General features: G+C 38.7%; 1 protein-coding gene across 2 annotated transcripts; it reads left to right on the top strand.

The window, feature by feature from the left end:
- Positions 1-7,424: 7,424 nt before the first annotated feature.
- On the top strand, positions 7,425-16,221 carry bdh2 (3-hydroxybutyrate dehydrogenase, type 2). 2 transcript variants are annotated; one of them, XM_070921136.1, is made up of 10 exons: positions 7,425-7,469; positions 10,109-10,196; positions 11,426-11,504; positions 12,568-12,664; positions 13,756-13,864; positions 14,216-14,276; positions 14,462-14,575; positions 14,959-15,017; positions 15,185-15,277; positions 15,902-16,221. In XM_070921136.1, exons 2-10 carry the CDS (start codon positions 10,125-10,127, stop codon positions 15,953-15,955), a joined length of 738 nt encoding a protein of 245 aa, XP_070777237.1. In that variant the 5' UTR covers positions 7,425-7,469; positions 10,109-10,124; the 3' UTR covers positions 15,956-16,221. The 2 variants fall into 2 exon arrangements, with proteins under 2 accessions (XP_070777237.1, XP_070777236.1); XM_070921135.1 differs by having other exon boundaries at positions 7,450-7,469; positions 10,106-10,196.
- Positions 16,222-16,769: the final 548 nt, after the last annotated feature.

The following is a 16,769-nucleotide window of genomic DNA, read 5'->3' as shown; positions in this document are numbered from 1 at the left end:
TAATTGAATGAGGTTGTCTTACCTAAACTGTACTTCTGGAATACAACCCAGAAGTTGCGGCTTCACTTCAGCTCTTCATATGACACTATGTCCTTAGAGCAACACTGTCATTATTTATTCTCTCCCTTTTAGAAAATTAAACATTTCTGTCTTCTGCTCTCATTTCTTTGTGGGATTATGAGTTGTTGTTATGGTGCCATGGTGAAATATGTGTGCCACACATGTTTGATCTGATTCATATTAATTTGTGTACTTACAACAGGTGGCTTAACCTCCTGGTGTGTTGGTTCGTTTGTGTTTCCTGTCGATTCACCGGTTGATGTGTGACATCTTCACTTCATTCCTAGTCATCATTACAAGTTCTACACTTTTTGGTGTTTAAACCGCAGATATCTGAATAATGCCAACTTGTTTTTCAGTAAAAGAAGCACAATTTATGTATTATTTTGACTGTAGTTAAGACCAGAGGAAATCATATTGAGGGGTTATCACAAACTGGTAACTGTTTAGCCAGGATACTGTTTTGAAACCATCTAAAAAAATGTATTGGTACCATAGTCTCATTTGGTGGCTGCCATCAGTTTCTGGTCAAAAGTGACTCATGTGTTTGTTGTTGTTGTTGGTGGGTCAGATGAAATAAATCTATAACAGGAGAAAGTTGTGATCGGCCAGTTTTGCCCAGAACACAAAAGCTTGGCAGTTCATAATAACTGTTTTGCTCTTTGTCTTACATTAAAACAGTTCTGGCATCTAGATTTTTATATAAATATTAAATGAGACCCATTTCTGACTTCTCACATTTGGAGCGTGGATGGCATGACAGCAACGTAAATCACAACAGGTATTGTAAGTGATTACAATCAATGTGATGAATAGACGTCTGAGTATAGAGCACATTGAATGTTTTTTTTTTTTTGAGCTCTGAGACAGAAGTTATGTGAAAAAGTTAATCCCTGCTGTTTTGGAAGTTTTCCATTTCTTATATTTCCTTCATGAATGAGGCATAACTGCTTTTTGCTTTCACTTCAAATCTAAATTTTGTCAAGCTTGAGTGATTCAAACACAAATGTTATTGTTAGAGGATACACAACTGAGCAAGTGTCAAACCCTCTCCCCTGCCATGGCCGGCTGGAGCTGCCTCAGCTATTCTGGCCTCTTCTCCAAAGCCCTCCAGGAAATGTTATGGATAGAGATCAAGCCAGCCACATGGCTCACAGAGGAAACTTAACTTCAACTCATAGTTGAAAAAGAACAATAAGAGGGTTAGTAACTATTCATCAGTGCTGTTTTAAGTAGCATCAAGATGAGAGTATATTTTTTACACTGCAGGAGCTAGCAGGGTTAGCGGGCTATAACAGCATTCTAAAAGTTGACAGCTTTACAACGTTTTATCAAAAATCACGAATCTAACAAGGTAGGGTCAATTCACAACTGGCAACAAATCAGCCTAGCCCTGTTCCTCATTGAAATTAATGGGAAGGAAATTTTTGGTTCACCCATGGCCACAACATATTAGGTTATTTGGGCTGAAATAATTTGAAAAAAAAGACCTGTTCCCCCTCCACTCTTGGCTTGAAAGCAAAAAAGCTCTTTTCCTAAAATGTCAAACTGCTCCTTTAACTTCTTTACACTTAAAGCACTAGTTGTAAACAGTAGGAATGTGTTATTAATATGTTTTCTCCAACTAACCTCTCATTCATATGATAACAGGCCTGCTTCACTGACCTCTGGCCTGTCCACTGCTCATAATCCTCCTTTCTCAGCCTTCAGATATAAGTATTGGTTTGACGATAACTTGACAGATGGAATTGTGAGGGAAGTAGCAAAGAAATAAAGGCCTAAGAATAACAGACAGGATTATTTATTGAAGCTGGTGATATATTTCAGTTTTGGCCAAGTGACATCATCGAAGCTGGAATCAAAATCCACATTTCTCACGTTCCAAATGGCCAGGCACTGGTTGAAATAAGCCTAGTGTAAACAGTAGCTATGTGATGTTTCGGGTTGACAATTTTTACTGTAACAGGAGAAATACAAACAATCAATATTTACTCAGTGTTGTCATATTCCTGAAATGATAGAATCCAACTCTGGCAGATTGGAAATTGATGAGATTTTACAGCAAATCTATGGCAATCAACGTCAGTCCTCTGCCCAAGGCTGCTGCTGCTGGGTCCCTTGACAAGACACTGAGCCGTCAGCCGTGTTGCCTCTTACATAACCTGTTCTCTCTGAAACCTTTTAACAGTTGAGGTCATCTGAAATGGAAAGTATCGTGTCTATATAAGTGAAACAGACTAAAATAGAAACAATAAAGGCTCAAAATAATAATGTGGATGTTTATTTCAGTATGAATAATATCATTTATAGTTAAAATGCTAATTATTGCATACATCAAATGAGACGCAGCATTTATGTATATGAGACCAGTCATGGCAATTGAAGTTGAATTGAAACCAAACTGCCAAATATTTACCAACACCACAATACTTCCCACCTTTTGATGCAGAATATTTTTGTTATATTTAACCTAGAAATCAAGCACTATGATACTGAAGGGTTAACATAGTGTAATAAATTGTGCTGCTGCTAGCTTTGCACCATGTCTTCACAGGAGGCGTTCAGGTACAGTGCTGAGTGTAGGTCACCCGTGTTTTGGCAGCACAACACACAATCACTGTAGATACGCGCGTAAAATGGAGGAAAATAGACTTGACGCGTAAAAATATGCAAAGATATATTAACAATGGGTCAGGTGACAACGTGTCACGTAAAATGGGTCACTGTTCATTGTTGGTTTTACGGACCACCACTTAACTGTTTTGGTTCAGTCTCACAACCTGCAATTTCCTGCCACAGCAGCTGTTTTCAATAAAAAAAACTTAAAAAAAAAAACTCTGATAAACCCACTGACCACCTCCAAACACCTGATGTAAAAAGTTTGTGACTAGCTGGTGAACATAGTGGAGCATTCAGACATTTCCCTCAGGAGTGGCAGAAACCTAAAAGGGGCAAAAAGGAGAGTGAACGTGAAGATTGTTGTGTTTAATCAGGTTTAAGTTAATTATTACCACACACTAAGACTAGACTGTGTAGCAGGAGGCCAGTCTGTTGATGTAGTTCATAATGGGGCAGTCAATGTAAGTGCTGCATAACTAATGCTCATTGAATGTGTGAAACTGAAACAGAATAACTGAGAGACTTAACAGAATAACTGAGAGAGTTTCAATTTGAAAAGTCCCAGTGACCTTTTCATTAGCTTGTCTGATATCAGAGGAAAGAATTCTACTACTGTGTGCGATGCAGGAAATTTAACCAAACATTGTACATCCTCATCTGGCTTGGAGCCCAAACCTCAGTCCTGGCGTGTTTCATGAAGTATTTGTCTGACAAAAGACTTTAAAAATGTGTGGAAGCCTAATGTAATATTATTTCTGTCTTTGCGTCCCTGTTGGAATATTGATGCTGTTAATGTCTACAGTTTTCAGGAAGTAATAGTGTAGCAACGCCTGTCAGAGGTCAAACTATGACTCAAGCTTACAATTGAAATAAGATTAGCATAATGCAGTGGTGTGGTGTTCATACAGCAAATACTCTGACCATAAATCTACTATCAAAGATAGAAGGCTGCTGTAAATTGTTCTTCCTATAATTATTCTTTACTAACTATAAGAGGTATCTGTGATGTAACCGTATCATATTAAGATGTGTGACTCGCAGAGGAAAGATAATTACGAGGACATTTCACAGCATGAGAGGCAGGGTGAGATATACATATCCCCTCTTTTTACATGGAGAGTATTTTGCAACAAAAAAAAAACTCTTAAAGACTGAAATATTTATATTTTTCCACAAGTCATAATCGTGCTTATGAAAACAGTTTCATCCTTGTTTACATATTTGGACTGAATTTGCTTGTAGGCAATAGGTTTCAAATACTGATAGAGATAATCTATAACGCGTCCACACCTAAAGCGTTTAATTAGCATATCTTTTGTGCTGATTAAATATTAATTTCCCTTCTTTGTTGCTGCAAAGACATTGTATTCTCTCTGCTATGCATTGTGCTTATTAACTGAAACAATTTACAGACAACAAATAAAATGGAAACACACTAACTACAACCTTAACTGCATCTGTGGTTAGTCTGGGGATTGGAAAAGTATCTCCAGAAACACAAATTCAACTTAATCTCAATTGCCTCCGAGCATGGTGTATACTTAGTATATTAAAGTATATTCACCCTCTTATACGTCTGTACCTTTCAGATGAAGGCAGCAGCTTACTTGGCAGAAGCCAGTCTGGACTCTTTCCCCATTTGTAAACCCTTTTTAAAAAAAAATGAGCATTGTGAGCAGAGTAAAATATTAAAACATTTACATTTGAGGGCCATTTTGAGTCATTCCCTTGTCAGACTTGAGTCCTGGGACTATCTATAGTTAGTTTATCGACATCCACTCTAAGGTAAATTGATTAGGATACATACATACATATCCCCTGACCCCACTGCTCTTTATTCATAATTCCTGTGAGGTTGTTTAGATTCCCCACAAGGGGGAACTGTTTGGTCAGACTTGTTGTGCTCATGGCAGCCTGCACCACCTCCAGGAATGGAAAGTAACAGCAGGAGGTCAGACCTGCAGATGTACATGTGTCATTGCCTCCTTTCACAGCGAAAGAAATCCTGGCAGATTACAGTTGCTTTTTATAACCGCTATTGTGCTCTATTTTATCTACACGTGTGCATCTTCCTCTTCCTCGCTTTTTATTCTCAGGAACAAGTGGATTAGATATATACCAAATTACCTTCAATCCATTGTTTAGATGCATAAACTGAAGATCTCTCTTGAGAAACAGACTGTAGTTTAAACACTGTTTATGTTCTGTAATGGCTCTACATGTATTGACTGGTTTGGTTTATACAAATAATGTAAATGTTCTCTCGTCTTGACAGATTGGATATATAGATATAAATGTGGAGGAAAGCGCTTTCATTTTCTCCTCCAACTCAATCAATATGCCATTAAAGGATTGCTATAATTCTCTTCTAATTGCATTGACTCTTTAAGGGCACTCCAGAGATATCCTGATTTTAGCCCATGGAATGGGTCTTTTCCCAGCCTACATTTCCTATAATGCAACCAATGGCATGAGCGTGAAAGTTAATTCTTAGAAACATTAGTCTGACATAAAAAAAGGTCTTAACTGAAGGTCCACTTGCTGGCTTTTCTCAGAATTTTTAACTGCATCTCATGATATTCATCAGTGGAATAGAGCTTGAAGACAGTGTGGGATAGTTAAAGGGATAGCATCTTTTTGTTAGACCGTCCATGCCTGGTAAATGCCCTTGCCTTTCAAACTCCACACCTGCAGTTCGTGGGTGTCTGTTATCTATACAGTTCCCATGCTGAAATAACCTTCATGATATCGTACATCAATTATTTTTAACCTTCCCGAAACCAACAATCTGACAAGCACTCTTTACGCAGCAATTGTGAAAGTGTGAGGTGGGGTGGTGCAAAAACTGTAGATAGTGAACCGTAAACATTAGACGGTAAAAGTGAGTCAAACACCATGAAAGTTCTCCCCTTTTGGCTTTGAGTGTGGCCATTCAGAACAGATTTCCCATTAGACATGGCTTAGACAACACTGCATACCCCGGCCTTTATTCTCTGATTGACAAAGCACCTCCAAAGCCACAGAGGACAAAATACAACTGTTTTCACAGGCTGAGTAATGCTAACCATGATTTGTAAACTGACCTTCATGTGTGTTCATGTATTCATCGTACAAAAACAAACTACAAACAAACACTACATCAGATTTTATGTCATTGTGAGTCAGCAGATCAAGTGACAGATAACACACCCACTTCGAATGCTATCACCGCCTTCAACAGGCGTTATCAGTTGTTATCGGCACCATATAGACGTGGGTTTGTAGGGCCCAACTCCACCTTGTAGTCGGCTCAATAGGCCGTCATAACTCTGGCAGTGGTCTTTTGAGTGCAGACTTTTTGAATCTATTAAGAAACAATAAGTGACGATAAAATCATACACCCTTATAAACCCATGACATATTACTTTACATGCAGGTAAATTATATATTGCCTTAGGATAAACCTGATAATAAATAACACAGTTTCAGGTATAAGAATCATGAACAAGCAGCCAGTTGCAGAGACTACCATGATGTAATTGACCCAGCACTTTACTCTATCTTTGCATATTATTGTCCACTGATTGAAGTGTATCCCACTGGGTGTGTAACAGACTGGCTCCCAGTCCACTTATCGGTGGTGATGATGAAAATGATAGTGTCCTCACTCCCCCTTGGCCTCATTCAAGAACAGCTGCTAGGCTGGTCAAGACTATGGCAAATGGACAATCGTTCATACATATTTTATCGTTCGAGTATTCCCGGTTGACCACAGGTCAATTTGATTTCTTTGAAAATCAAAAAAGAACAGTTGAAGGACAGCAGTGCAAAATAATTGGCACTGAGATTTTAAAAATAGCAGAAGACATACTGGATCACCAAAAGCAATAAAAAAGTGATATAGATTTATAAACAATGTATCTCACTTGTGCTTAGAGAAAGACATAGAGTTTCAAAGCTGATTCTTGACCTTGGAAAGAGCAGTTGACAAAACAGTCTCATCTCAAGGTGCATTAAGTAGCTGCTCTGGAGCTTTTAATCATATCACATGCAGATGGAGTTTGCCCAGGTGCCATGGAAATGTAGATGCCCACTATTTTTTTTTATTCTGACCACTTTAAAAGTTGGATTTGTTGTCATGGAAACTTAAAGGCTTCCATGGCAACTGGTCAAACTCCCTCTGCTGAGATCATGTGCTGATCATGTGGTATAATTAAAAGCCCTAGGTCAATTTCAAGGTGGACTCACATTTCAGATGTGCACTTTAGTTTCTTTTTACTTCTTATTTTACTGCATAATTGACCGATGATTGTCTGACTTGGATTTAAAAAGTTGACATTCTGAAATCACAAATGAAGGATAATTTGCAGTTTACACCAGCAGCCAATTATCAACCTCAATTTTGACATTCTTTTTACAAACCATTAACCCTTAGTGACAATAAAATTGGGCCCACGAAGAACTTTGTGCAGATCTCAAAGGTCAATTATCACTTCACACCTACCCGAAGAAGAGTCAGCTCGTGCATGTTTCTAATAGCTGTTTATAAAAACACACATTTTAGGAGGCAGCTAAAAACTCAGCTAAATACACGGTATTCTCAAGCAGGAATAATACTTATATATTTAACTTAACGTGCATTTGCTTGGCAAAGAAGACACTGCATTCTCTTGCGCTCAAGTTCATCTTCTCAAATTACCAACTGCAGTCACGCACACTTCCTGGTCTGGAACCAATAGCGGTACAAGCAGACGGTCACGTGAGGGGCTCCTCTGATCTTTGACGTACACCGTGTCGGACCTGAGACGAGGGTGAGTTTCCAAAATGAGTTTTTCCAGGCTTGTACTTGACCTTGCAACCTATGAATACTTAATGTACACATTACACAACGAAGGCCGTCACAGTTTGTGTAGCTATAGTGACCTACAACCTGCATTTGTCCGTGCTGCAGTAATTAAGCGTAGAGTTGGTGAGGCGCGTTAAAATGCAACGATATGAATCGGAGATGAGATGAAGTTAGTGCGGTCTATCCAGATTTACAGGCATGCGGGGAAAGTATCGTGCTGACTCGTGCAGTAGCAGGTGTTTGTGCTGACGAAATACACTCAGTTTTCTGGACAAACAACAATAGTAGCTCAATGCAACTGCAAAAAAAAACACGTATTACTGCGATCGAGCCACCCCTAAAAAGGAGTGCGCACTTATTCTGAACTTCACGGTTATATGTCAATGGCTAAAATACGGTTGGAAGCTGTCCTTGTGACTTTATTTAGACTTCTATACACCCACAAACCCGCTTTGAAATCATAGGGAAAAAAGAAGTTCCTTATAACAGAACTTACCTGAGAATCATCACGTTTTAAGTTTCTTTCAGTATTAAAGTAAACTAGTGATAGTTGTCTAACATCCATGGGTACATTGCAAACAGGAACTGCTAATGGCTATAGAATACTTTTAACTTGCCAAAATGGGTTGTTTCCATTTGCCCACAATGTTGAAGAGTAACTAGACGAGTTAGATCTGCACTGTTTCAAACTGCCTCGGGCTTGGTGAAGAAAAGCTTGACTTAACAAATAAAAATTGCCCAAACTGGCATGTGTACATTTATTCATTTACTCCAGTATGAGAGATCATTTAACATATTTCACAGGCACATATGGGTGTTATTAGCCCTTCACATGTTTTAAAAGCAAAAAAATAAAGGCTAGGTTGCCTCACGTCTTTTGTTGTTAGCTGCATTTGACACTGCAAACACTGTAGCCAATGGCTGACCACTGACATGCACAAGTCTGCGCCTGCATGAGAGGTTATAATAACTATAACATAGTCTGTAACTTGGTGAGACAGGCAGCTTTCTCTCACTAATCTCCTCCAACTCAGATGCAGCATGCTGAATTGGCCGACTGGCCGCTGCCAGACAAACTGCGGGAAAGGACAGGCAACTCTCCGCTGTTGGCTTGTCCTGTCATGATGGCCCTAATGAAAAAGTTCACCCTTGACTCCTTGAAATGACTTTGCTTAATTTGCTTAATTTTGAAATCTTGAATTAGTTTCCACTGTGGTTATGCTGTCGCTTCGCCAAGGCCGAGAGCCTTTGAGATGTTGACCTTGTGGTTAGTCTATGATGGTAATATATAAGTGTGAGTGATTGTTCACTGTAACATCTATTTGTTGAAGGTGAGAAAATTACGGCAATGTTGGAAGTTGAAAGTCGCAGGGAAACACTCTCAACTGCCCCATTTAGCCATAAAAATTAGAATGAGGGATCACTCCTGTTTTAGGAGTCCCTAGTTGCTAAGAGTTTTGTACTGTATTCTTTAAGGTTTATCATGGCTAATTATTATACAGTATAAGAATAATACAGTGATTAGCCTGTTCTTGAAGATATAAAAAAAAAACCCAAAAACTGGTAAAACACATTTCTGGCCTCTCACTGTAGGCACATTGTGAGTAATGAAGTCGACATGCATGTTTATAGCCTAGGACTTTGTAACTAAAAGAGTACTATTAAGGGCACAGTAGTTATGGACAGCTGCAGAAGGGAATTCAGATTCATAAGATCTGATACTACAGCACGTAATCTCTGTTATAAGTTTCATGATGTATGGATGGTCACTTATGATTTTTCTCTGACGCTGTAAGACGTCAAATGCAGCAGCTTACTGTGAAACCATTTCGCAAATTTTAGGTGTCTCTGCTCAAAAATGTCTGTTGAGAAAAAAATCAATCCTTACTTCTTAGCTCAACAGAGATTGTTCTATGATTGGTTAATCAGAATCAGAAACTGTTTGTTGCCAAGTAACATACATTACAAGGAATTTGCTGTGGTCTGAAGGTGCTATTGTTTCGATAACAAATAAGTAGAATATAAAAGCTAAAATAAGAATAAGAATAAAAATAAAAATAAGATAAATAACAACAGTGCAGTGACCAGAATAAAGTAAAGTGTCCAGGTAAAGTGTCCAGTAGGGGGTGGGTGCGTTAATGTAACGCAGGGGGGACAGGGGTGATGTACGTTAATATAACGTATAAGTAGTGTTTGTGTTCGGGGGGGGGGGGGGGGGGTCAATGTAAGTTCGTCAGTGCGACTAAATACAAACCTCAAGTGTAAAATCTGTTAAGAGCACATCGTTGTGAGGTTTTGAGCTGCACTCTCAAGGGATCACTTCATCAGTTTGAGTTTCTGCACTTGGTGCTGTTTTCCTTTTATCTGCAACCATGGTGGCTTTGGCTTGTATTTGAATCAATAAATGGTTTTTGAACGTGTATCATTCTGTACTGTAAACTCACAGCTGAAATAATCTTTCATAAACACATTTGTAAATATCTAATGAATACTCATATACATAATATTTTTTTATTATTGAAAAGGAGAGCCTGTATCTACAAATGAACCTGTTGTGACTGTTCAATACTCTATTTTTGTTTTCTTTTGTTTTGATCGCAGCAGCAGTGAAAGGTGCACTATGGGCCGTCTGGACGGGAAAGTGATTGTGTTGTCAGCTGCCGCGCAGGGGATTGGACGTGCTGCAGCAATAGTAATGAGCTTTAATAATAACCTCTAACTGATATGTTTCCTACCAAATCACAGAGGAAAATTGTTTATTTATTGGCCTGTGGTGTACAAACTCAAAGTAGTGTATATTTTGACTTCATTACATATTTGCACCAGTTTCTGTGTAATGCAAACGGCAGATTTGAATGCTGACATCCATGATATGTTATATCTTCTGTAGCAGCCATTTGAAAGGGTAAAAGTGTAGCGCTGCAACAATATTATATAATTTTCTTCCAAATGACTGTGCTACAGACTGCATATATTTTGTTGCCTGTGTAAGTCCTAGTTTTATCCCGTCTTCATACCAAACGGGGGGAAAAGCTGAAATCCACTAATACAAGCTGTTATTCTAAAAAAAATGCCATAATGCATTGTATAATAGAAACAACCGTTTTCACCTTTGCATGGAGATTATAGACTTTGTTTCTTTCTGCATGTGCTGTAATAGTGATTCTTGAGACGATGCAAACACAGGTTCAGGACAATCCTCGTGCACAATCATATGGTGATATTCTTGCCAAAGAGAGATAGCAAAACACTTCAAAATCTCACTCGCATCCTTGTAAAAGATTGGGTCATCATCACATCCATTCCCTTCAAGTGATGTCTTGAAGTGTGTAAAGCCGTGCCTTGTATTACAGGGATTTGTATAGGGTGGAGGAATTCAAATACATAGAGGTCCATTTACGTCGCAGATCATTAGGTTCAAATCACATAGTATCCAAAGCTGCATATTGTGTGTTATATGTGGTCTATTGAGAATTTTCCATTTAGACTTTAAAAGGTGTATTTTGCTGATGTGGTCTGCTCTGTGGTTAATGATGCAGTCACTCCATCAGCACCTGACCGGAGGTTGAATGGATTTAAAGTGAGTGGATTAGGGTTAGAAATTGACATTCTGTGTCTATACATATGTGGTAATGAGGTCTTGGTGTCGGCACTGTGACCCAAATTACTGGCTGAAGTCAGAGGGAGTTAGAGTGTGCATTCAGGCAGCAATTCAGCTTTAATTAGAAGTAGGAAAACCTACGAGATCTGCCTCTCGCTGTTTGCAGCCTTTAGATTGTTCATAGTCAAAAGCTTATTTATGAAAACAGCCAGTGAATTTTAGAATGAAAACACATTTGTTTGAATCACAGGATCATAGCAAAATGTGTGCAGACATTGTGGAAGCGCCGCTTGGAACTGACTCAAGTTCTTCTACTGCAGGAATTTGCGAAGGAGGGAGCTAAAGTCACAGCAACAGACATCAATGGAGAGAAGCTGAAGGAGCTGGACGGCATTCAAGGTAAGATTCATCTCTGTTGGTGTGAGGCTGCCATCTGCTGGGTAACCAGTGTAATCCAGTGGGATCAGGGAGGCTGAGACATGTTTTTCCCCTTTTGCCATCATTAAGCTACTAACCTCTGTAACGTGGGAGTTTTTAACAAGATACATTTGATACATTTCCATAGTTTATCCTAATAGGGCACAACTTTTCAACAAAATCTTTTAGGGTTGCAACTGAAAATTGTCAATTGATCTGCCTGTTATTTTATTTATTAATCGATTAATCATTAGGTCTATAAAATGTCAGAAAATTGAAAAATACCCGTCACAGTTTCCCAGAGCCTAAGGGGTCTTCAAATGTCTTGTTTTGTCCGACCATCGGTCTAAAACCCAAAGATATTAAGTTTATTATTGTAGAAGACTAAGAAAATAGTATGTTACATTATATATATATTTACAAATGTAATATTCGAGAAGCTGAAATTCTTGGCATTTTTGCTTATGATAATATAAGTATCAAAACATAATTTTCTGTCAGTCAACTAATGCCTGCAAGTAGTTTACTTATAACAGCTGAAGATGATATATGAATCTCCATAATACACTGATAGTATTCTAATTCTCTATATTTAGTCAGTGAACAGTAGACTGATAAACCATGTTGTCCCCATCATATCATAACCTATATATCATATAATCATAATGTCATGTCATATCATAATGTTAAAACACACTGCACTATACTACTACTATACTATGACATTTGATGGATTTTCTTGTATTTGTGGTGTTTATAACCAGACAGCAATAAATTAGAGGAGCAGGCTTTTTGAAAACTGTCACTGCTGGACCAGGTTTGAATAAATAGGTGATTGACACTCTTCTGTCTCTCAAGACCTCCTTTCAGGTAGCTCACAAGCAAAGCACTGAATGTTTGTAATTGTGCAGATGTGGAGCAGGGTGTCTATAGTCAAGTTTATTATCTCCTGCAATAAAATGTTAAATAATAAAGACAATTTGGTTTTTATTGTTTTCGAAATCAGTGCAAGTGTCATTAAAATCATTTTTCTCTTCACCAACAGGGATCAAGACCAAAGTCGTGGATGTAACTAAGAAGGATCAAGTCGAAGCCCTGGCCAAGGAACATGACCATGTAGATGTGCTGTTCAATGTTGCTGGGTACGTTTTCCTCTCTTTCCTGTATCGTTAATATTGTCCTGAATGACCAGAGTAGTAATATTGACCAAGTCTGGTGACATTCTGTGTTTTTTTTTATTGCCAGAAAATCTCATGAATCAATGAGCCACACCGTTGTACTGGGTGACATGTTCCTTCATGAACCATTATAATGGGCACTGGAGTTTATGAGTTGATCACACACACTGTCGTGGTGCCATAACTATTCATTAGCAGAACAAATCCATGGCAGAAAATTGTCCACAACAACTGTATTACTTACTCCTGTTTGAGTATTATTTGCTAACAAAACCACCTTAGAAAAGTTACTAACTTTTACAAAAAAACAAAAAAAAACAACACTTCATATTTGGTACCAGTTTTTAAGGATCTATGTTTCCAGAAGGACGGCAGACAGATGGGGGAAATCAGAAAGTATTGAGAGACAAACACATGTGGTTTTGTCTTTTCATGGAATTTGTTGACAATAACAAATATAAAGAATATCGCTAGCCTTATCCTTTGACATATAATAAGGGCATAGCTCTTGCTGTATTGTGCTACTTGCATTAGCCAACATGCTGTCCCCACATTAAGCTTGTTTATCCATCTCCTGCTTAACTACATTTCCAAAATCCCTATACCTTTAGGTTTAACCTCTACTTGACCTTTTGTCAATCTCCTTAACAAAGGTCTCTATATTGACACCTTTAGGGCTCAGTAAAATGTTGTGGGGGCTAGCACAGCATTTCGAGCAGCATTTATTTTCAGTTTAGTCATTTGTATATCATATGGATATAGTAGGGTTGCCTATCAGAATAAGTTATGTAAAAAGGGTAGGCAAAATAAGCTATAGCTTCAGCCTACACCTTTTCGGTCAACTTCTTTCTTTTATACTTATATGTGTATTCATTATGTAACTCTGTACTACGACCGAAATAAAAATATGTATTACGCTCAACTGTTTTGATTCTGACATTTTACCTCTTAACTAAAGCCATGTGGTTAGGTGATTACATGCAATACGGCCCTTTGTAATACCATGAGACTATTTTTGTTACTGTCCAACTTTAATTGCCATCTAATGTCTGCAGGTTTGTGCACCACGGCTCCATCTTGCACTGCGAAGAGGCCGACTGGGACTTCACAATGGATGTGAACGTCCGGAGCATGTTCCTCATGTGCAAGGCTTTCCTGCCGAAGGTGACCTTTTGTCCCCTTTACCAAGTGCTTAACACTGTTTATCCTGCGTTGACAGAATGAAATAGGTGCTCCTGTAAATTGAGTGACATATGCTTTTATTTTGTTCTCATGCTTTGTCTGCGGGGATTAGCTGTATTACTGTGAGCCTGTGGCATGATGGGCGGTGACTGCCCAATCACTAATCCAGCTTTAGCCACAAACGAACCAAACTGTCTCAAAGGAGAATTTTAGCTCTGATCATAGTACACTAGTCATTTATTTGTTACATAAAAACTGTTGCATAATTTTATTCATTTGTACCAATTACATTCTGTTTATATGCCACCTTCCTAATTTATCTTGTCATTCTAGATGTTGGCAAAGAAGTCAGGAAACATTATTAACATGGCATCTGTTGCATCAAGCATAAAAGGTAAATGATCTTCCACAAATCTTTTCACTGTAGATGGTTGCAGAACAAATATTATGCCCAATTAAAGGGACATTAAGTCGCTGAAGTATGACCATGTTCATTGTAATCCTCTTATCTCAGATAATTGCTTTGCGTGTGTGTGTGTGTGTGCCTGCGGGAGTGACATATGTGTTTCCTCGACACAGGTGTTGTGAACCGGTGTGTCTATAGTACCTCCAAGGCTGCAGTGATTGGGCTCACCAAATCTATAGCGGCTGATTTCATTGACCAAGGCATTCGCTGTAATTGTGTTTGTCCTGGTAAGTTAAGAGCACCCTGCAAAATAAAACCATGTCACTGTGTCCCTTTATTCTTCCTCAAGTGTTACTCAAGGTTTCTAGCATTTCAGTAGATAACATAACAAAACAAACTATATTGCAGACATCCTCGAAAACAAATTGAACTGATGTTTTGAGAAAAATTGAAGTGCTTTTCATGTTTGAGGTCAATGTGTACATCAAAGACATACAAGACTTGAGTTTGTCCCTTCAAAGCCAGTCTAAATAACTGCTGTGCAAACTCATCAGGCTTTTATTTGGAGTATTATTAGTCAAAGGCTATCTATGTTTCTGTATTCAATATTGTTTTTGTTATAATGAAGGTTTCAGAAGAAAGTCAAGGTTGTTGTTTTATGGTTTCTCAGGTACTGTTGATACTCCATCACTGAGGGGAAGGATCCAGGCCCAACCTGACCCAGAACAGGTACGGTAGACTCATTTTCTCCATTCTTAATCTGACAGTAATGCCTGCATGAGTCATATAACAGTTGCATCTTATCTTTGTTTCCACAAGAAGAAGTCCTGATGTCTGGGTATTGAAGATAATGAATGCTACATTTGTAACTCCTCTCTCTCTCTGTAACTCCTCAGGCGTATAAGGATTTCATGGCAAGACAGAAAACTGGCAGAATGTGCACAGCTGAGGAGGTAGCGTACCTGTGCGTGTACCTGGCCTCAGATGAGGTGAGTGCTTGCAGATGTTGGAGCCATGTCATGCATGCATGTGGTACAGTATACTGACAGTCAGGCAGTATTTGCAGGGTAGTAGCTACCATTTAGGACAAGGAGGTCCAGGTACTTTGTATTTGTTTGAGGTGCTTTGCCACCTAGTGGGAGTTAACATTAAAAACTGGATACTGATGGATATTTTAAAGGCTGATTCCAGTATTTTATATACTTAAATTGAACTGCTTTTAGCCAATAAATAAAATAAATAAATAAAGGATTCACCAACATTGTATTACTGTCAGTGTAGAGAACGCTTTGAAACTAAATCTAAATGATTTAGATCCTCATGGTGGGAAATACAATGTACAGACAATATAATCGAACAGTTAACAGTTTTTCCAAATGTTGGCCATTTCAGATAATCAAAAGATTTTACAGACTCTTTGATGTCTGATAAATGTCTTTTTGAGAGGACCTCAGTATTTCTAAAATCCATGCTACATCCCCAAGTGTATATATGCTTGACCTCGATGTAAACTTTTAATATCCCATAGTTTATACGTGCACACAAAGTTGTTGTTGATGGGTTGGTAGTGATATGATTTCCCAGTGATGTGATGTTGCTTGGCTCCTTCACAGTCGGCCTATGTGACTGGGACAGAGCAAATCATCGATGGAGGATGGAGACTCTGAGAAAACTGTATCAGTCGCTTCAGTTCTTATTTGAACCCCAAATAATGTGCACACAATTTTGATTTTGCATCTTATGTTTACTGATTCTGTGGGAGGCATTTTCCAATTTAATTCTATGCTGCAAATGTGTGCAATGACAAAATGTGAATATGCTGACTGACATTGTAATAAATGGACTATATCACAGCTACAGTAAACTGGTGTTATCAATTTATAATGAATACGTCCCTTGTTAAGTGTTTTACAAAGCAATCTGTCAAAATGTGAACGTGACTAATAATGTTTAAACTTCTATTAAAACGTCTACACCAATATCCTTGACTGACTTTTCCAGTTAACCCCCCCCCCCCCCAGCCAAGCACTCCTGTGCGCGGTACATAGTTCATCGGACATCACTAATCCGCCTGATTCCCATTTCCCAGCTGGTGTATCTGCCACAGGGCTGCCAGAAACGCTGCCACTGACAAGCGATGACAATGTTTACGATATGAGGTGAGCTGCTTTTTCTTTAATAACGCTATTATGTATTTAGGGGAGCCCGTTAGAGGGGTCAGGAGTGTCGCTCCCTGGCTACCGTGATAGGTGGGGAGTTCACTGACAGTTGTTGGTAGGAAGCACACAGCCAGCTACTCGGAAGGAACCCAATATCGGACACGGCTCCCGTCTCTCCGCGAAATTTGATGATTATACCGATATTTGTGAGAGTAGAAAGTCAAATTGAGCATTATTTTATTTACCAAACTCAGATGTTGTCGGTGGCCGGGTCAACTCAGCGTTAGTTGGTCCATAGCGGACGCGTTAAACGTTGACGTTC

Source organism: Enoplosus armatus, chromosome 2 (assembly GCF_043641665.1).
Source record: "Enoplosus armatus isolate fEnoArm2 chromosome 2, fEnoArm2.hap1, whole genome shotgun sequence".
NCBI lineage: Eukaryota > Metazoa > Chordata > Actinopteri > Centrarchiformes > Enoplosidae > Enoplosus > Enoplosus armatus.
The sequence above is the reverse complement of the archived record's forward strand: the minus strand, read 5'-3'. Positions and strand labels throughout refer to the sequence as shown.